Source organism: Pseudonaja textilis, chromosome 12 (assembly GCF_049901715.1).
Source record: "Pseudonaja textilis isolate UNSWEBS1 chromosome 12, rPseTex1.2, whole genome shotgun sequence".
Lineage (NCBI taxonomy): Eukaryota > Metazoa > Chordata > Lepidosauria > Squamata > Elapidae > Pseudonaja > Pseudonaja textilis.
Window position 1 is genome coordinate 9,928,016 of NC_142001.1, and position 22,534 is coordinate 9,950,549.

The following is a 22,534-nucleotide window of genomic DNA, read 5'->3' on the forward strand; positions in this document are numbered from 1 at the left end:
AGATACTAAAAAGAGAATGGGTTGTCAATAAAATGTTCTCAGGGTATGAAAACTTTAGAAGCTAAAAGATAGAAGCTGAGGTTGTGGAAACTCCAATTCTTTCTCTGAGCAGAGCCAGCACTGATCAATTCTGATGATTAGATCTTGGTAACTTTGGACAATGATGTCTAGTAGATGTCTAAGATGTCTTCTTCCCAAGCAGCTGAGTAATTCCTCCATTTTTAACCTTTGGGCTTTCTGCTCTACAATGACAATGTTTCTACAGGACAGATGGTCAGAACTTTGGAGTTGAGTTCAAATGTCAAGACTATCCAGAATTAGGAGCAATGGCACTTTTTCGAGCCTCACCAATAGGTCTAGTCGACGCTCAGGTTTACCTGCTATCTCACCTTGTCCTCAAGATCCAACTAAGATTACAGGTACCAACGACGAAGGCTGCCTTATGTCCTGACTAGATGTCCCAATGGAGGAACATCTGTTTTTTGTTGTACACTTTGTCCATTACAGCACATTTTGAAAACTGCAAAGATTTATTAATTGCACCCGGCAGCTGTTGCTCCTCTTAATTTAACTTGTCTCCCATCTTTTTAATGCGCATAATCTTCCTTTTAATGGGTCTCAATGTGTTAATTGGTTCCTCTTTGTACTTTTCACAGGTGATCTGAGGCCAGTTTCTATGTCAACAGAATACAGCTGGATAGGAGATTCAAAAGAGCCAAACATGTACAAGAGGGGTAGTCGTGGTGAGTGTGTTTCTCACCCAATACAGTCAAATAAAAGACATGAAAAGGACTCTTATTTTCTTCAAAGTAGCCCATCATTTCTGGTGAAGCAAACAATCCAAGTTCATCATGTCATTTTTCTTGTGCATTTATTAGCATGGTGTTGTATCATTACAAACCATCTTTTAGATGCCAGGACCATCTCAATACTCTAGTTTTGATCCAACTCACTCAACATGGTAACTTGAAAGGCTATTTCCACGATAAAGGGGAATATTTGTAGCTCAGGGTTGAAATGAGAGGTCCTTGAGCTTGGTTGTTTTAACAGATTAACAGATTAACAGAGTTAGAAGGCACTTTGTAGGTTATCTAGTCCAACCCTCACCTAAGCAGGAGACCCTACACCATATCTCACAGAAGGCTGTCCAGTCTCTTCTTGAAAACCTCCAGTGATGAAGCTCTCACAATTTCTGAAGGCAAGCTGTTCCACTGGTTGATTCCTCTCACTGTCAGAAAATTACTTCTTGAATTTCTCCTTGTTCAGTTTCCATCCATTATTCCTTGTCTGGCCTTCAGATGCTTTGGAAAATAGCTTGACCCCCTTCCTCCTCTCTGTGGCAGCCCTTCAAATATTGGAAGACTGCTATCATGTTTCCCCTGGTCCTTCTCTTCACTAGAGCAGCCACGCCCATGTTTTCCTGCAGATATTTCATTACCCAAACTAGGTAACATGATGCTACACAGTTTGCATAATGAAACATTTGCAAGAAAACAACCAAGCACAGAGAGCACCAAGGAGCCCTCAGGCTATTTTTCAGCTAGAGGAATAAAGGGATGGCTGTATTTTTCTGATTTGTATGTAATTGGTTTTATTGACCTGCCAGCAAATTTCTGCAAATGAAAATCACATTTCTTTTTCTTCACATTTATTTTCATACATGTGTACATTTTGCATTTCTCCTTCCACAATATGCACATATTTGTAAGCAATTTCCTAAAATATATGGAAAGGTAGATTCCACAGATGTTTTTAGACATGCACAGAATCTGATGAATATGTGGATTGTGAAATAAATCTTCTTCCAGGGGAGACTGAAAAATGGGGATTTGATGAATTTACTTAAAATAAGAGTCCTGACATATTTCTCTGACATCCCTAGCTCATAAACACTGACAAAGAAATGAGACAAGGTAACTAATGAAAAGTGTCCAATATTCTATTCTCTCCTGCATTTTGTTGCTTCTGTATATACCACTTCTAATTTAATTTTCTTGAACTTGTTCAGAAGTTGTGTCCATCATCTTAAATTCATGGTAGCCTTTAGATGAGATGAAGTTCAGTAGTGGTTCGTGGATGAAATTATGAAGTTTTGGAGACGTTCAGTAATAAGCACTCAAGACTTTCAGTAATAAGCAATCAATCTATCTATCCTGCTGTCATTTCTCCAAGAAAAGTTCTGAAGTCATATTTTGTAATCATCATGCTCTCAGGATTCCAGCAATCACTCTAATTAAATCATGATTCTGGAGCCAAACTTCAAAAAACTTCAAAGGATTCATTAGAGGCGACATACTGGCACTGCCCTGTATGAAGCCAACTCTGGCATACGTAATTTACAATCACCTGTGACCCTGTTTCCCCCCCCCCCAGCTGTCTCATAAACCAGATTCTCCAATTGAGCATGTTCACAGACTGGGTGTCATCATTGACGTTCTCCAATTAAATATATTCACGGGCAAAGCTCTGGTATTTTAGTTGCAATCTTTTAAAGATAAGAGTTGGAATGTACTTTTGCTTTCAAACTGCTGCACTGCTCTTCCAGATCTCCTTCCTCCACCCATCCACCCTTTTTTTTTTATGGAGACTACTAAAAAGGCATAGGAATGTTTTATGAGTTGACATATGTGCTAAAAAGTTAGAGTTTTTTAAATGGATTGGGTTGCTCAAAACATACAGGTCTAGATATGATGCTCCCTTGAGCAAACTCTAGTGATTTATCCACCATCTGATACCAATTTGACTAAGGTTTCTTCATCACATTTAAGCCCCCTCTTCACTTCTTACCACACCTAAAATCTCCCCAGGAAATTGGCATTGGCTCTGCCTGCTTTTGAAATATAGCTTTCAATTTGTGCTCCAAAGCATGTGTTGATCCCCAAGCCAACTTAAATTGGGTTTCTATGCCAAAAAACCATGGCTAGTTTGAACTATGGTGTCCTGGAGACAATCCATCTAGCACCATGACTCATGAAGCCTGCTTGCTTCTATCCAATTTGAGCTTCTGATCTCTTCGTAGACACTCCACTAGAAAAGAGAACTTACAAGTCCAGGGGGAAGGAGGCCAGTTAGCACATTTTTCTCTGAATCAGCATAAGGACAAAGATGTGGGTCTCCTCTTTACTTCTCACTTTCCCCTTTTTCTCCTTCCTCGCTCTGACAAAAGATTCTGAGAACTCGCTCCTACGATACCTGAGTGATGACAAGATCTTAGTCATCCAAGAAGAACCATTGACCCAAAAAGATAACAAGCGTGATACAGGCCGGCGGTCCAGGAAGAAGGGCAAGAACAGTGGAAGTCCTAACTATCCTGTTAGCTCCTCCGTGATGACCTCATCTACTAATGTACGGCTTGAACCCGGACAACAGGATGTCCTAAATTTCTCCTTAGCAGAAAGCAACACCGTCCCCCTCTATCACGTAAGCTCTTTGATGCTTTACCTTAAAACTAAGAAAAACATTCTGTCTTCTTAATGTTGACCTTGAGTTTCAGGGACCACTATTTGATAGAAGTGATTTGTACTGTCTTCTTCTTTGATTTTTTTTTTCCAACTGTAGTCTTGTGATATCTCAGTGGTCTCAGGTCCTATTCTACTTGTTGTTAGCTTTGGAAGCCATATTGAGATCCGATGCTTCCACACTGCCACAGTTGAGTTTGGGAAAGTCGGAGGGGGGAATTCATTGGAGTAATTCTAGTTAGAAATAATAACATTCTTTTTCTGATTCAAGGTCATGTTGTTTTGCGCATAAGTGAAAGGAAGTCTTAACTTGGGATGTATGGTGACTGGGCCATGTGATGTGATGATGGGTGCAGGGGATGGATTTTGTACTTTTTACTTATCATAAGGAAGCCTGAAACTTTCAAATTCAGGATTCCACAGTTGTGCCAGTTACTATCCAAATAAAAGGAACTTTTGAGAAGATGTCTGTCTTGGAGTTATTGGCTGGAATGGAGGTTTGCTGGAATGCTGACACTTGGTTTTGTTTTGTTTTGTTTTGTTTCAAGACTACTTGGGCACTGATAACCTCTGTGACAAAACTGAGATTAGGAAGGTAGAAAGCATTTGTTATTATCATTAGGATTACTAATACCATTACTCCTATTTGTTACAGTTGTCCTAACTGTTTGACATACAGTTAGGTCCTTGACATACAGTTGGATCCTTAAAACAAATTGTGTTCCTTTACGAATTGCTTTCCAAATGTTGTACACCTCTCCTCTTTTAATACTAAGTGTGTATCCTACGACTTCATGCCAACCTGAAATTTGCTGAGCTGAACGCCAGTTCAACCATCATTGTTTGTGTGTGTTTTATATCAATTCCAGGTAGGTGTTTTCACTGATTTTTATCGTGAGATCAAAGTTTGTTTTAGTTTAAGTGGCTGTATGCTGTTTCTCGAGAGGAAGATTACATTATGGTCTCAGATAATTTACTTTTGAAATGAGAAGTTTGTTTGGATTAATTGAGAACGAAGTAAATTAGGAGGGAAACTGAGTATTGAATCTGAAGCAAATACTTGGAAATATGCTAAATGTTTGCAGTAAGTAGCAAATATCTATAGCTTGAGTGTAGGATGAGGGCAAAGGTTCATTCTCAGGGCTTGTGGGTTGGTTTCAGAACATTTTGTTACCAGGCTAAGTAACATCTTTGCAGTCACTTTTTCCAGGATTATTTCTTCTTCTTTTTTTCATTTTATTTACAGTATATGTTTTTCTTTTACATAAAATAAGTGCTTAATGAACAGCGCACTGTCTGTGTCAGTTGCTTATGTAATAATACTTTTTTGAATCCTAATTTCTAACTCTATTATCCAATCATGGATAAAACAAGCCCCATGCTCGATAATAGCGATAGCACTTAGACTTATATACCGCTTTACAGTGCTTTACAAGCCCTCTCTAAGCAGTTTACAGAATCAGCATATTGGCCCCAACAATTTGGGTCCTCATTTTGCCCACTTCGGAAGGATGGAAGGCTGAGTCAACCTTGCGCCTGTTGGGTTTTGAACTGCCAAATTGTAGGCAGCTGGCTGTAGCAGAAGTAGCTTGCAGTACTGCACTCTAACCACTGCACCACAGAGGCTCCTATAATAACAATACCCCGTATCTTCCTTTTCTTTTATCCTCTATGTTAGTCTGTCCATTTCTGCACTGTCTAGTTTTAATTATATCTTCTGCTGTGGGTGTTTTCTTGTTCTTCCAGTATTGTGTTTATATAATTCTCACTGCTGTCAAGACATGTAATATCAAATATACATTCCCTTTATCATATTTTTCTGGCATTATGCCTAGCAAAAATAATTCAAAGATTTCAAAGGATTGTTAAACAAATGACCATAAGTCAAGAGCTACCTGTAAATTATTGGCACTGATACAGGTTAAGCAGAACTGTGACGGTGAGTTGGCTGTTTACCTAGATGGCAGCTACTAAGGGAAATGTCAGCTTAAAAGGTCTCTCTATTCCAGAAGAATTTCTTTTCTTTTTTTTTTTCCCCTTGGTTTTTGTTCACTGTTTGGAAATTACTGTTTTCATTACAGAGCCAGTAAGATATGTACTCCAGGTAACCAAACCTGGAGAATAACATAATGGATAAATGCACCAAGGGAATAAAATCTAGCTGTGGGTTTTTATAAGTGGCCATTGAGAGCATTTGGAAAATCAGAGCATTTCGCTTATATGGGAAGAAAGTCTAAAATAGCAATTTAGCTAGGCACGCTGCGCAGAATGTCTAAAATCCATTTTTAGTGTGAATTCCATGGAGCTACGATATTGTAGTTTGATACTCCCTCCAACCAATAGCCATAACCAAGTTAGATCTATGTGGATGCAGCTCTGGAGTACATTTTCTTTTTATAATGTGCGCCAATGGAACAAGCAGATGTATTTCCCCAGATTAATGAGTGAAAAATTTCCATGCCAATCTTCCGCCTTTTTTCATTTCTGTCTGCTCTGATTAGAGCCCGTTGTGTTTCTTTAAACTGCTTCCTATCAACTTGATGAAAACGTGTGTCAATTTCGATTCCAGAGCTTCCCAAGATGCATACAACATACAGACAGACATACACCACTATAGACAGGCATAATCTGAGTTGTATCCTTCAAAGGACACAACTCAGTTCATTTAATGACTGTTGAAAGTTACAATGGCGCTGATAAAAGTGACTTATAACCAATTCTTGCCCTTACAACCATTGCAGCATCCCCAGCATGTGATCAAAATTCAGACATTTGGCAACTGACTTGTATTTATGACGGTTGCAGCATCCCGAGGTCATGTGATCAGCTTTTGTGACCTTCTGACACGCAAAGTCAATGGGGAAGCCAGATTTAGTTCACAACTGTATTACTAACAATTGCAATGATTCACTTAACAGCTGTGGAAGGAAAGGTCATAAAATGGGGCAAAATTCACTTAATCACTGTCTTGCTTAGCAACAGAAATGGTGGGCTCCATTGTGGGTCATAAGTCTGTAAAGATTTGGTGGTTGCTCTGATTTGAGCACTCGAGAAAGGACAACAGAAATGGTCAGAGGATTGGAAATCAAAGTTGCACTAGGAAAAAAACTGAGAAAGCAGGGAACTTCCACCTGCATTTCATTTCATGAGCCTGAAGTCTACACAGTAGTCTTTCTATAGAAAGCCAAATGGGTTGCTGAATGTCCAGTCACAGGTAAAGGTAAAGATTCCCCTCACACCTGCAGGCTAGTCATTTCCGGCTCTAGTGGGCGGTGCTCATCTCCGTTACAAAGCCGAAGAGCCAGCGCTGTCCGAAGACGTCTCCATGGTCATGTGGCCGGCAGGACTAAACGCTGAAGGCGCACGGAACTCTGTTATCTTCCCACCCAAGTGGTCCCTATTTTTCTACTTGCATTTTTACACACTTTCGAACTGCTAGGTTGGCAGAAGCTGGAACAAGTAACAGGAGCTCACTCCGTTAGGCGGTGCTCGGGATTCCAACCGCTGAACTTCTTGTGGTTCGCCGGCAGCAGTTGCGGACGGCTGAGGTCTCAGAGAGTGAGGACTCAGATAAGGGGCATTTATTGACATTTTGAAGAAGCATTCATGCAGACCGCAAGTCATTTTCTCTTTGATGTAGAACATACTTTTAAAGTCCGAACATCATGGAATGCCGCAAGGTTATTTCAAGAGCGGCATGCTTATCGTACCAACATCAGCAGGAAGATTCAATCAATGAAATTTCACACACACCGACATAAAATCCAATAGAGCGGCCATTAACTTGATTCCTAACCAAGCCAACTGACTTATGGCTCAGTATGATATGGCCGCCACATCTCCAGCTTGTTCAGCAAACAATTCCTTAAACACAACATTGTGAGCATTGGTAGGTTGAGATTCATTTAAAAAGATGCCTGTAACTTATTATTCCCCTCTCCGGATGAGTTCATACAAGCTGTGAGATTCAAGATGCATGTTTTGTGAACTCATCATCACGGCTTGTAAAACCTTAGGAAGACCACTAAGATTGAAATACTGTATCCTTTTTTTTTGGTCAAAAAAGATGTTGAGACTCTGGGGGAAAAATGCAGAGAAGACAACAAAGGGGCCTAGAGCGTAAAATACATGAAGAACTGAACTGGTTATGGCTAGTCTAGTGAAGAGAAGGACCAGGGGAGACATGATAGCGGTGTTCCAATATCTCAAGGGCTGCCCCAAAGAAGAGGGAGTCAAGCTATTCCCCAAAGCATCTAAAGGCAGCACAAGAAGCAATGGGTGGAAACTGATCAAGGAGAGAAGCAACTTGGAACTAAGGAGAAATTTCTTGACAGTGAGAACAATTAACCAGTGGAACAACTTGCCTGCCGAAGTCATGAATGCTCCCTCACTGGAAGTTCTTTTTTTTTTTTGGTAAAGTTTTTATTTTTTACAACAAACATACAAACAAAACATAAAAACATAAAACCATCTTTCAATTATATACATACAGTCTGTCAGTTGGTTACAATCTTTTGTGCTATCCTTTTTTTTTTGCCATTACTCACAAGTTGTATAAATTCTCACCTTATCAATCTAACATGCGCTTATGTAATATCAATTATTAATCATTCATTTGACTAAACTATTTTTCCATCATTCTATACGAGATATTCTAAATTTCATTATGATTTAATCTTATACATTCATCCAATGGTTATGTATTTTATATTGTATTCTGTATCAATCTATTAACTCTTATTGTAAAGCTTCCTAATCTATTTCTTTACCATGTCTTTTTATCTAACCATTGATAAAATAAAACCAAACTGGAAGTTCTTAAGAAGAGACTGGTCTGAAATGATATAGGGCCATGGTGGCGAACCTATGGCACATATGCTACAGGTGACACCCGGGGTGGGATTCTACCAGTTTGCACCTATTCGCTAGAACCGGTTGTTAACATTCTAAGCAGTCCGGAGAACTGGTTGTTAGAAGAAATTACTGGCCTAATCCTGTAAGGAAGGCAGGAAGGAAACATTCTGGTGTTACTTATAGAAACTGCCTCTCTGTTAACCCTTATTACATTCTTGGCAGGACTAGACTTCTTTTTCTCAGGAATGTCTCTGGAGTTTTTTTCCCCTCCTTTGCTGGTACTTTGCTTGTGTGGAGTAACCATTCAAAGTTACAATGGCATTGAAAAAAGTGACATGACCATTTTTCACACTTACGACTATTGCAGCATCCCCACAGTCATGAGAGGCCAAGCGAGAAGATGCGTGCCTCAATGTGAATGATATTGAATTGGCCACGCCCAGCCAATAACATGACTACCAAGCCATGTCCACCCAGTCACATGACCACCAAACCACACCCACCCCCTAAGCCACACCCACAGAACCAGTTGTTAAAAATTTAAATCCCACCCTAAGCCACACCCACAGAACCAGTTGTTAAAAAATTTAAATCCCACCCCTGGGTGACACGCTGAGCCCTCTCTGTAGCCACATGTGCCATCGCTCCAGCTCAGCTCTGCTGTGAATCCGTGCATGCCTCTTACCAGCCATCTGGTCTTCAGGTCTCTGCCATGCTTGTGGCGCATGTGCAAGGGGCATGCATGCGCAGAGGGGGCGCTCGGTGCCAAAAAGGTTCACCATCACGGGTATATGGTCTTCTGCTTGAGCAGGGCATTAGACTAGCTGATCTGCAAGGTCCCTTCCAACTCTGCTATTCTGTTAATCCATAATTTATGGTTGAGCAAGAGAACCAGCTGGCAATCAGGGGTGGGATTCAAATTTCTTAACAACTGGTTCTGTGGGTGTGGCTTAATTTGGAGGTGTGGCTTGGTGGCCATGTGACTGGATGGGTGTGGCTTGATGACTAGGCGTAGCTTGATGGTCACATGACTGGCTGGGCATGGCTTGTATGTAAATATTGTAAAATATGTAAGCATTGAATTTTTTATTTAAAAAAGAGCAGCTTTTATTCTAAATCAGGCAAAGCAGGCAGGCAGATTGAGTTGTTCCCAGAATCACAGATTCACTCAGCAATCTATCTTTCTGCAATCTTCTACCAGAGTCTGCACTGAAAAATAGAAGCTAGGAAGGTTCAGCTCTGCTTTTAGATCCAGCGATTTCCCTGCACAGCAGAACAGCTGATAGTTGGGGTGGGAAAGGAAAAATAGCATGTAAGGGGGCAGGGGGGTGGGGCACATTGCATTGTGGGTCCCGACATGTGGGTGTGCACTTTCAGCACACCACAACAAAAAGGTTCGCCATCACTGCCATAGACTCTGGGACTCTGCAACCATCATAAGTGTGAGTCAGTTGTCAAGCATCTGAATGTAAATCCAGGACCATGGGGATGCTGCAATGGTCATAAGTGTGAAAAATGGTCAAAAGTCATGTTTTTCCAATGCCATTGCAACTTCAAACAGACATTGTGAACTGTTGTAAGTTGAGGACGACCTGTGTTTATCCACTGGTTCTAAAAGGAAATGTTCTGGCTTCCATTGAAGGTTAATTCTTCAAATCCTCTGTATCCATGTATTTAAATCCAACAATTTTTAGCTTTTTTACATTGTCCACCCACCATGATAAAAGGCCCCTTCGTATTGTTCACATTTCCAACGTACATTTGAAATACATTCCAGATCATTTTTCTGGCGTCACATTTGGCCTCTTGGTTTCCAATCTGAGCGGGACAGGTTTGATCTGGAAATTACAGAAGGCTTCGGCTTATGCGGGCAGGTAATTGCACGGACGTAAAAGCAATCTCAGCTTTTTTGAAGTCTGTCCTGGGAGATTAGAAGATCAAGGCCAATCCCGCCCGACTGTATCCCTGCTTCTATCATCTGCATCTCGAGGCATTCATTTTCAAAGAGGAAGGAGTTCAAAGACACACTCGCCTGCTGATTAACAAAAATGCAGAATAAGGGAAGCAGATCTGACAAAAGGATTTCATCAGGGATGCAAAAGTAAGGCCGTAGTTGACCTGGGCTGCAGAGCAGAGATGGTATTCAGCAGGTTCTGACCAGTTCTGGAGAATTGGTAACGGAAATTTGGAGTAGTTCAGAGAACCGGCCAATCCCACCTCTGACTGGCCCCGCCCCCATCTCTTCTCCGCCTCCCAAGTCCCAGATGATTGGCTGGGTCTTCTTTGGTTGCCCTGCACAGGAGAATGGAGCTGCAAAGCAGGTTAGTGGGGTGGGGAGGCAGTGGTGGGATTCAGTTTGGTTTTTTTACTACCGGTTCTGTGGGCATGGCTTGGTGGGCGTGGCAGGGGAAGGATACTGTCAAATCTCCAGTCAGAGGTGGGATTTGCCAGTTCTCTGAACTACTCAAAATTTGCGCTACTGGTTCTCCAGAACTGGTCAGTACCTGCTGAATACCACTTCTGGCTTGTATCATATAGGGCTTTTATACCCCTAATTGAGCTATTACACAAGCCAGTTGTTGAATTCCATAGCCTGCGTGATGCATGGCTCAACGAATCCTTATTTTGCAGCTGGAATTATTTTGCTTCCAAGGTGAACGGGCTCTTGATTGAAAAGCAAGAAGTAGTCGGTAATAAAAAAATTTATTTCCTTTACGACACGTCACCCCTAGACTGAATGGAAAGAAAAAAAAATGTGTAGGTTTTTGTTTATTTCTGTGGAATTCTGGAAATTTAGGAGGATTGTAACAGGGAGAAATGGAGCTGTAAATCTTGCAGTTTAATCCCTGGGACACCTTCCCTCCCCAAATGTCTCTTGTCACCATCCATTACTGGACTGCAACATTTAATATCTATTCCAGGTAAAGCTAGCAAGGTATATGGTCCTCGGTGCTTTCTGAGCTGGGTGGTTTTCTTGCCAACGTTTTATTACCCAACTAGGTAACATCAGCACTGCACTAAAGATGTAGCCCAATTGGGTAGTGAAATGTCTGCAAGAAAACCATCAACTTAACAGAGCATCTAGGACCCCATATTTCAACCCTGATCTACAAATATTATATTCTATTTGCTATTTAAGCATTCCTGATAACGTGACTGCAAAACTCCAGCTAATAGGCTGTAAAACTCCAGTTAACCACCAGAGGGTATCAAAGTAATTTGAATCTCTTTTCTGACATCTAATGGTTGCTCTAAAGCTTCCCATCCCATAATACCAATCTGGAAAGTTTTTTACGGCTGAGAAAGACACAGCTTTCATACAGACCATTTTTTTAAAAAAGAGCATATTATTTCTTTTTTTTTATAGACATTTTGAATACAGTGTATTGTCAGGACATACCATTTCAGAAAAGCAAAGAAAAAACAAAAAGGAATATTAACATATATACTACTAATAATAATGTAACAGAATAGTTTTGACTAGATTTCTTTTTATATTAGCTTATTTGTTGGTTATATTGATATATTTATAATTATAAACCATCTATATATTTAATTCATACATAGCAATAATTTTTCTTCATCTAATTTCTACCTCTTATCTCTAGCCACTCATAAATTCTATTCCATTTAAGTAATATTCTGGGTCTTCTTTGTCAAAAAAAAAAAGAGAACATATTCTAACTGCGATTATTTATGCATTAAATTAAACGCAACACTCATTTGCTCCTGTATTTAATCAGTTTTCACAAGATTTCGGCTCATCCCTAATCATTCTGAGGGTGCTGCCAGAACTGGTCAGTTGACTTAGTGATGGGTTGCAAAATGTGTCGCTTTAATTAAAATCTGCACCTCCAAAATATCAGCTCTAATCTCCCTCCAGATTGAGTGGAGTTGGTTCTTAATTGAAGCTTCATCTGCACATAATCAAGGAAGGTGAAATGTAATTTCTCATTCTTTACAATCATGTAATTATCACGGTTAAAACTTGGAAGATAGTTGTCTACCCTCCTTAATGTCCCTCTGGAGCAAATTTAAAGAACATTTTGTGCTTTATTAATTTTGTTTGAGTAACCAGCATTTTATATGAGGCTTCTCTTCCAGTTATGATGTTTGGGCAACCATTTAGAGCTGTCGTTTTAGTTAGAGAACCAGATAAGTCTTCTGCTCTCTCTGAAACTACAGAAAAAGGCTGAAATGATACCTTCGTGCAAACTCCAGGGTATAACATGTACCCACAGCTGAATCTTCCAGGTTTTGTTTTTAAATCATGCATCTGCATGTAAAGCAGTAAGCTACAGCAATATCAACATACGGATTCCTGGATGGATACACTAAAAAAAAAATATCTGAATTTTTGCCGTCAAATTTCAGCACCACAAGGCTGAAATACCTGGAGGATGCTAATGCTATGCTAAGGGCAATAATATCAGGAGGAGAAGGAGGAGAGGGGGGGAGCAGGAGGGGAGGAGGAGGACTGTGGGGTTGGTACTCTCTGGGCTTCCTTGTTTTCTTGCAGATGTTTCATTGCCAAATTAGGTAATATCATCAGTGCTAGAAGGGAGAGGAGGAGGAGGTCATCCGTTCAGTCATGTCTGACTCTTGGCACTTCTAGGGGCGCAGTTCTCTCCACATCTTCCCCTCTTGCACTATTTATTTGAGTTTTTCTGTGCTGTGGCTGGTGTCAGCTTTGATGATGTCCATCCAATCATGTTCTTTGATGGCCTGCCTGGTCATCAAAAGGATAAGTGGTGTATTGTGACACACAAGTTCCCCTCCTTTTATGCATGTGTTCTCATCACATGGAATGGTCAAGAGGTTACACCTACCATCCAGATAAATTTTGACACCCTACCCCAAGGAGATACTGTTGGCCAACATGGTATTTTTAGAGACCCTGCTGGCAAAGGGGATGAATGTGGTCCACGGGTCACCGATTACCCCTCCTGTTGTAGCTGGTCATCTTCCTAAAGTAATTCCTTCTCCGAATGAAGCCTGTCGTATTTCATCAGTGGTGCAATATAATCAATAAGGGAATTGTATCAGAGGTTACTCAATAGACCAGGAATTGTGTTGTTCTACCGTTCTCCTACAATGCACTCTGCATTTCAGGATAAGCAATTTATTGGGCTGCAGATGTTGAAGTGGCATCTGTTTTCATCACTTGGGCCTTTCATGCAATAACAAAAAACTGTCTCTCTCTCTCCATCTCTCTTGTTAAGGCTTTGAAAAGTACAGATCTTCTATCCTAAGCATTTTCCCCCCTCCATCAAGTACCAGCTTCAGTGCCAGAAGGCTTAAGTTATCTTTCAAGTTCAGTAAGCTGACACTAAACCCATCATAAAATACAAGAAGGATGAACACTCTCTTTTTTTTCCTGGTGTGCAGGCACTCCACTAAAAATAAAAGCTGTCTTTGAGATTCTTTTCTTCCACTCCTCTGCCAGTTTGGTTGGTTGTGGATACCAAGGAGGGACAGAGATGACCCAGAACAATTAATTCTCAAAGTAATCTGCTTGTCCTGTTCTTGATTTCAAGGCTGAAAAGTGGAAAGGTGACAGAAGCAAGCTAGAAGAGGGAGGGAGGGAAGGAAGAAGGGAGGGAGAGAGAGAGAGAGAGAGAGAAGAGAGACAGACAGACAGACAGAAGCAAGGAAGCTCAACTGCAAAGAAATTTAGGATTTGTATCAGAATAGAGCTGGAAGAGATCTTGAAGGACATCTAGTCCAACTCCTACTCAAGTTCTAAGATGGCTGGCTGGCTGGCTGGATGGATGGATGGATGGATCGATCGATGGATGGACAGAAAGACAGACAGACAGATATGAGAGAGATAGAGATAATGGAAAGAGTCTCTCTCTCTCTCTCTGTCTCTCTCTCTTTCTCTCTCTCTCTCTCTCGCTCTTGCTCTCACACACACTTAGAGCCTGTAAGGGAGAGTTATTAATTTCCAGAAAACAAGAAGCATGTAGAAAACCATTTTTGGTGTGTTCCACTCTACTGTAGAAACATGCAAACTAATAATGTCTAATTCTATTTGTTATAGAAATCTATTTGCTTAGAGTGTTAGCGATGTCGATTTCATTGGCTGCCTGTTGGTGATTTCCATTTTATTTGCTCTGGGCTGCTAAAAAGCTATCCACCAAAAGAGAGAGAGAGGATCAACACTACCATTAACAAATATTTGGCAGCAAATTCCAATTCCATTAGTTAAAAAATTATGTTAGTTTTTTTTAAAAATCAGAGTCTAAAAGCTTCCTCTATTTAAATCACTCTGGCCCTAATAGCTGTTTTAAAAAACACACATATGCATTTACAAATACTAACATCTTGGTCAGCAAAATGCATTGGGATATACCCACATACTGGCCGTATACTACTGGCTAACCATCAGAAGAGAGAAAAATTAGAGTTAAGGCCAGAGGTGGTATTCAGCCAGTTCACATCAGTTCTGGAGAACCGGTAGCGGAAATTTTGAGTAGTTTGGAGAACCAGCGAATACCACCTTTGACTGGCCCCACCCCCATCTATTCTCTGCCTCCTAAGTCCCAGCTGATTGGCTGAGTCTTCTTTTGTTGCCCTGCACAGGAGAACAGAGCTGGAAAGCAGGTTAGTGGGGTGGGGAAGGAATGGAGATTTTGCAGTAATCTTCCCCTGCCACGCCCACCAAACCATGCCCACAGAACCGGTAGTCAAAAATTTTGAATCTTACCACTGGTTAAGGTGAAAAGAAAAGAGTCATTTGGGGAAAACAATGACAGTGGCTGCAATCTTGTGTAGAAGCCCGTCTCACACAGCACAAAGTGTCATTGCAAATATCATGTATTATCCACAAAACTGCAACATAGCAAGGGCCCCCTTTTCTCATCTGGGAGATAATGCTATTTCCCAAAGGACAAGCTTAATGAAATTCCTTACTTCTATTAGGCACATGATGTAAAACCAAGAGGGAAAAAAATAAAATAAAACCTTCACTTCTAGCAAGAATAGCAAAACTTCTAAATTGCCTCCTGACCTTTTGGTGAAAAGCCTGGTTGTTCTTGACATTAATTTCCTCGCTGGTCCAGTGTCGTACAACAGCTTCCAACCTGGGCATTGGGCCAAGCTTGCTCTAGTTAAACCACCCGTTCCAATGAAGCAAAGTTTGCCTCCTTAAAGCAATTTATGAAATCACTCCAAAATGTTTTAATTTTAGGTTTCGATGGCGTGCTACTTCCTAAACGCTTATTTTAAATAAAACGGCTCTGTGTAATTATAAATTGTGTGTGTGTGTGTGTGTGCATGCGCACGTGTGTGCCTTTCTGTTGCTGCTTGCATATAATATTTCCCCCCCCTCTCCGCTCACGCTGTGAGGAATAAATGAAGCGGTGGATAAGTATTCCTAATGGAATTACGTGTAGGAAATTCTGTAGCTTCATTTCACCGGCAGACAAGAGAACCGGAGAAATGATAGATGTGAGGAGATGCAGGCATCTGGATCTCACCCAAGTGCTTTAAAATGTGCTAGAAGAAAGATCCACCGTGGAGGGAAAGGATTGTCAGGTTGGGGTGGAGTATATAACCCTTATTCTATTGGCTGCCTATTATGGACATTCTGTTCTCAAATAACAGCATAATGGAATTGGAAGGGTTCTTGAAGGTGTTCTAGTCCTATCTCCTGCTCAGGCAGGAAATCCTGTACCATTTTAGACAAATGGTTGTCCAGTCTCTTCTTAAAGTCCTCCAGTGTCTGTTCAACAGAACAGACTAACTGTGATGACCTAGGATGAGATACAAAACGAACACAGTCAACAGAAAACAAATGAAACCCCTTTTATTCCTTCACTTTGCTTCCGAGCGCCGAATATTCTTGATGGAAGACAAAAAAACTCTCACCCAAACAGTTACAAGAAGGAGGAAAAAAGCAACACAAACCAGGCAAAGATAAGGGCTGGAGGAGGTCCACAGATAACACACACTGGGAAGGACACTAAACTCAGAGAGGAACTATAAACTAGAGATATTTACATGATTTGTTTCCAGCCTTTGCCAGTACGCAGGTCCAAACTCTTATTCAGTTGTCACAGCTGCAGCCCAGGAAGAGGATCAAGCCCCTCTCCTCCCAAGTAGACCACGTCTCTCTCTTATCCTCTCCTCCCTGCATGCCCTAGGATGGATAGGAGATGGGCCTGGGTCCTCCTCTAACTGCTCAGTCGGCCTCTGGCCTTCCCCAGCCTCCTCCACAACCTCCAGAGCCACACTCCCACTCCTTGTCGGCTGTCGGCTGTTCCTCCTCTCCCTCAGAGTCAGTCTCCACCAGGGGCACAACACTAACAAAGTTGGAAGGGACCTTGGAGGTCTTCTAGTCCAACCCCTACTCAAGCAGGAGACCCTACAGCGTTTCCGGCAAATGGTTGTCCAATCTCCACTTAAAAACCTCCAATGTTGGAGAATTCACAATTTCTGGAGGCAAGTCGTTCCAATGGTTAATTGTTCTCACTGTCAGGAAATTTCTCCTTAATTCTAGGTTTTGTGTATAGAGAGTCTCAATTTCCTCTTTGTTCCTGGTTGTTTCTCTCCTTGATTCGTCTCCATCCGTTGCTTTCTTGTTCTGCCTTCAGGTGCTTTGGGAAATGGGTTGACCTTGGGTTCCTATCTTAGCAGCTCGCAGTTGTGATTGATTGATTGATTTTATTTTATTTGTTCATCAAACATGGACAAGATAACAAGTATAGGTATGAACATAAACATAAACAAAGGAAGTAAATACAGATAAATGGGGACAGTAAGACAGGGACGGTAGACACGCTGGTGTGCTTATGGACGCCCCCTTTAAGGACCTCCTAGGAATGGGGTGAGGTCCACGGTAGACAGTTTGAGCTTGAAGCTGTGAGGGGTTGAAGGTGTTTATTTATTTGTTGATTTATTGATTCAAAACATGATTTATAGTATAAATACTGGATCTTCTCCCTTCCTATACTCCCCAAAGTCATTTTCTCCAACTTTTAACATTCCTATTGTAATATTCTAGAAAGCCAGTTTAGGTTACTGTAGGGGTGTCCAACCTTGGCCCTTTTAAGACTTTCGGGCTTCAACTCAGCATGGCTGACTGGGGAATTCTGGGAGCTGGAGGCCAAAGTTGGACGCTTCTGGTCTAGTGGTTAAGGCACCAGCTAGAAACCAAGTTCTAGTCCCATCGTAGGCATGCAGCCAGCTGAACCTTGGGCCAGTTGTTGTCCCTCAGCCCTAAAATGGAAGCAATAACAAAGGGGAAACCACTTCTGGAAAAACTTTTACCAAGAAAACTGCAGAGATTAGTCCAGGCAAATGCCAGGACTCCAAAAAAATAAATAAATTCAAAGACACAGGGAAAAAAAGGAAAGAAAAAAAAACACGCTATCCATGAAGTTTCCAGAAGTTTGACTCAGAAGAGACATTCTTCTGATATCTCATATTTCTAACCCATAGCATGAAGATGAAAGGATTTGTAATAACCTAAAAAGTTGAATATTTTTTTAAAAAAATCATGTGATTACTGGATACAAAAAAGGAGTAAAATGAAGAGGGAAAAAGAAGCTCATTCATCCTCTCAACTTAGTTGAACTGCCGTCTCAAGGGTCTGTATTAAGAGTCTATTCTAATTTTCCTGTAGCAAATACTAATTAGCTATCCTGGAGACAGACTTTTTCCTTTCTGAGATGGAACTGATAGGCGTTTGTCATTCCTGTCCTTGCATGAATCAATGTTGCTCCGGACGGGCGTCTGTGAGAGTTGGCAGAGTGTAAATCACTTCCTCTGGTTACGCTAATTGTGAGCAAACTGCCAATTAAGGCCAGCTGTGACTGAGACGATTCCTCCGCATCCCATAATAGACTTAAACTTGGAAGAAAAATGCATTGGTTTCCAAGGAGCTTGCTTCCAATGATTCATGCCCGGGATTGGAACTTCAGATCCAATGTTCAAGGGAAGTTGAAAGGATAAAGAGAATCGTTCGTGCTTTAATGTATTTGAAGTCCGCCTGATGTTCGTCTGGGACAGCTTCCATGGTTAAAAATAGAATAGAATAACAGAATTGGAAGGGACCTTGGAGGTCTTCTAGTCCAATCCTCTGCTTGAGCAGGAGACCATATACCATTTCAGATAAATGGTTGTCTGATCTCTTCTTAAAACCCTCCATTGATGGAGCACCCATAACTTCTTGGAAGCAAGTTGTTCCACTGATTAATTGTTCTAACTTAGAACAATTTCTCCTTAGTTCTAGGTTGCTTCTCTCCTTGATTAGTTTCCACCCGTTGCTTCTTGTCCTATGCTCAGGTGCTTTGGAGAATAGCTTGGCTCCCTCTTCTTTGTTGCAACCCCTGAGATTTTGGAAGACTGCTATCATGTCACCCCAGTCCTTCTTTTCATCAGACTACACATACCCAGTTCCAGCAACTGTTCTTTATATGTTTTAGCTTCCAGTTCCCTAATCATCTTTGTTGCTCTTCTCTTTACTCTTCCTAGAGTCTCAACATCTTTTTTACATCATGGCAACCAAAACTGGATGCAGTTTTCCAAGTGTGGCCTTACCAAGACATTATAAAGTGATAGTAACACTTCACATGATCTTGATTCTATCGCTCTGTTTATGCAGCCTAGAACTGTGTTGGCTTTTTTGGCAGCTGCAGCACACGGCTGGCTCATATTTAAATGATTGTCCACTAGAACTCCAAGATCCGTCTCACGGTTACTACTATTGAGCCAGGTACCACATATACTATATCTATACACAAAGTCCCCTGGGTCACTTTATTTTTATTCATTTATTTATTTATTTTGATTTGTCAATTGCTTACAAGATAATAGGTATAAGTATATACATAGTTATGAATACATGAAATGGGTACATATAAGAAAAATAAAAGAAACAATAGAACAGGGATGGTAGGCACGTTGGTGCACTTATGTATACCCCCTACAGACCTCTTAGGAAAGGGGTGAGGTCAATAGTAGAAAGTCTAAGGTTAAAGTTTTGGGGGTTTGGGGAATACTTCTGTGTGTTTGTGTAAGTTGAGGACTACTTGTATCTATTTTTGACTCCATCACTCAACTGCAATCTAGCTTCTGTATTTGTACATGCACACACATATTTTTTTCAGGTGATATTATTGATCAGATTGATGGTGACATGATAGCAGTGTTCCAATATCTCAGGGGCTGCCCCAGAGAAGAGGGAGTCAAGCTATTCTCCAAAGCACCTGAGGGCAGGACAAGAAGCAATGGGCGGAAACTAATCAAGGAGAGAAGCAAACTGAAAATAAGGAGAAATTTCCTAACAAACACAACACACAAAAGAAGAAAGAAAAGAAATAGAAAAAAAGAAAATGATTTAAAAAACCTAACAGTTCTACTATCGACCGTCTATGGTTCCTTGTTTGTTATCAATATTGGTGATACATTTACAAATACATCCTATTGCGAATATATAATTATGATTTACATTTTACGTTATTTACTAATATATTTTCTATTTTTGTTCTATCCAATCATACCAGCATTGGTAAACAGAAATGGTAAAAAGAAGCATTTTTTCAACATTTCTAGCTTGATTGTTATATAGTTATTGCTACATATTTATCATCTTCATTGCCAAAGGAAAGATCTTGGTGTGAACATTGTGGTAGAATGTAGTCTGAATTCCCAAGAGGGAGGGGCTGCTTTCTAGAGAGCAAAGAAATTTAGATAGATTGGTTGGCAGGAAGAGGGTTAAAATGGCTTGTACCTAGCTATTCCCAGAGTACATCTGCAGTTATGCAAATAGTTGCTTTAGAGTCTGGTAAGATTGATGTCAGGCCCCAAGTACCAAGAGTGACATGTGGAGTTACTTAAGAGCAGTTTCTTTTAATGTTCCCCATTGACAGACTGAATCTTGCCAGACTAAAGCAACTATTTGAGTAATTTCAGGCATTCTCTGGGAAGAGCCTTTTTAATCTTCTCCTCCCAATTAAATTATCCAAGTTTTGCTAATAAACGAAATGAATAAAAACCATTTTGCCAAAATTAAACTGGTTTTATTCTCTTGGTGACAAATAACAGGATAACACAGCTGGAAGGGACCTTGGAGATCTTCTAGTCCAACCTACTTCTCAAGCAGGAAATCCTATACCATTCCAGACCAATGGCTGTCCAATTTCTTCTTAAGAGCCTCCAGTGATGGAGCACCCACAATTTCCGGACAGAAGCCATTCTCTTGATTAATTGTTCTGACTGTCAGGAAATTTCTCCTTAGTTCTAGGTTGCTTCTCTCCTTGATTAGTTTCCACCCGTTGTTTCTTGTCCTGCCTTGGAGAATAGATTAATCCTTTCTTCTTTGCCTCTTTTCCCTTTGGAGAGAAGTCCCCCGCTTCCTGGGAATCCAGACCACATTCTACCACATTAGCTTGAATATCAAGTATGGTATCAGCCTATGCTTCTGCAAAGCAGGGGAAGTCAAAATTCACTTACAGGATGAAAAGTCGATTTCAAGAAAAGCAAAACTTAGACTTGTTTTTACGCCTCTTCTGCAAATTGGTCTAGAAGGAAAGGCTCTTCAGTAAACAAAGCATGTTTTCAGACTGTGGAGCAGCCACATTAAATGCTGGCTGCAAGCAACAAAGCTGAACGTACAGAGCTCTTATATCATCTGACATTATCTTGAAGTTGTGGTGAGCAATGCAACTCTGACTCATCTCGTGCTGCTACGTCAAGGAACGTACATCAGTGAGCGACCTCGTGGGTTCTTCCTGTCCCAGCTGGCACCTGTTTTGCAAGAATTTCCTCTTGTGTTCCAGGCAATTAGGAGAAGGACCTGATGCCCTCAAAAGCTGCTAAACTGCCTCTGCCAGCATCTTTCACCGTGGCCGCACTGGCGAGGCTGAAAATTGCAGTTTGGCGAAATCTGGAGGACTGCCAGCTCTGCACTTTACAGTGCAACAGTACAGCAATATCCCTTCTGCATCCTTGTTGCCCCCTTTACATTTTACTATCCCTCCTAGCCATGATGACCTGACACAATGATAACAGATTACAGATTAGATCATCAGAGTTGGAAGGGACTTTGTAGGTCATCTAGTCCAACCCCCTGCCCAAGCAGGAGACCCTACACCATTTCTGGTAGATGACAGACCAGTCTCTTCTAGATGAAGCACCCACAACTTATGAAGGCGTGCTGGCCACGTGACCGTGGAAATTACCTTCAGACAACGTTGGCTCCCTCAGCCAAGAAACATAGATGAGCACCATGCCCTAGAGTCAGACACAACTGAACAGGGAAATCTTTACCTAGTCTTCATCAAAAGTCCATTTTTTCTGGATTAAACAGAGTTCAAGATTTCTTATCACAATTCCTGTGCTAATAAGTTTACTGATCCAAGAATATCTGTCACCTCTATGAACATGTGGTGAACCTTATGGTTATTTGTCCCTTCCATGTTTCACTGCTTCACTGACATCACTTTTTCTTGTTGTCTTTCTGCCCTACAGGTATAGACTAGGAAATCTCCTAGTCTATAGTCTATATGAAGGGTCTGCAACCTTAAACACTCAAAGAGCCATTTGGACCCGTTTCCCACAGAAAACATTGGGAGCCACAAAACCTGGGTGGGTGTGGCCAACTCAATGTCACTCCCACCCAGCCACATGACACACACCCCCGCCACGCCTACCCAGGTTTTGTGGCACCCTGTGTTTTGTGTAGGAAATGGGTCTCTCTCTCTCTCTCTCTCTCTCTCTCTCCCTCCCTCCCTCCCTCCCTCTCTCTGTCTCTCTCTCTCTCTCTCTCTCCCTCTCCCTCCCTCCCTCTCATTTCTGTTTTGTTGTGTTTTTTACCTTCTCAGGCCAGTCGAGGAGTAACTAGGAGAGGAGGGTGAGGGATGGGGCCAGAAGGTGGTGGGATCACTCAACAGGGGGCCACAGCAGAGGGCCCAAAGAGCCGCATGTGGCTCCAGAGCTGTGGGTTGCTGACACCAGGTCTATATAAATGAATATAAATGAGCTTATGATCATCAGGTTTTTTTTTCCGTCACAGACCAACATGAATCTGAGACTAAAAACAAATGTTTAAATTTAGAAATTGGTGAAAAATATCATTGAATCTTACTGCCGAGTTGAAATCTTGCCTGCGTCAAAGGAAAGTTGCCTTCAGAAGTTGTGGGTGCTCATCACTGGAGGTTTTTAAGAAGAGATTGGGCAGCCACTTGTCCAGAACGTATAGGGCCATGATGGCGAAA

General features: G+C 41.2%; 1 protein-coding gene across 4 annotated transcripts in view; it reads left to right on the forward strand.

Annotated features, from left to right (window-relative positions):
- Positions 1-22,534, forward strand: part of LOC113437975 (connector enhancer of kinase suppressor of ras 2-like) — a 327,810-nt gene that overhangs the window by 237,445 nt on the left and 67,831 nt on the right. For all 4 annotated transcript variants that reach the window (XM_087940977.1, XM_087940974.1, XM_087940976.1 and 1 more), the window contains exons 12-13: positions 657-743; positions 3,167-3,420. In XM_087940977.1, the coding sequence (XP_087797103.1) occupies positions 657-743; positions 3,167-3,420 (341 nt within the window). The remainder of the gene's footprint in view (positions 1-656; positions 744-3,166; positions 3,421-22,534) is intronic.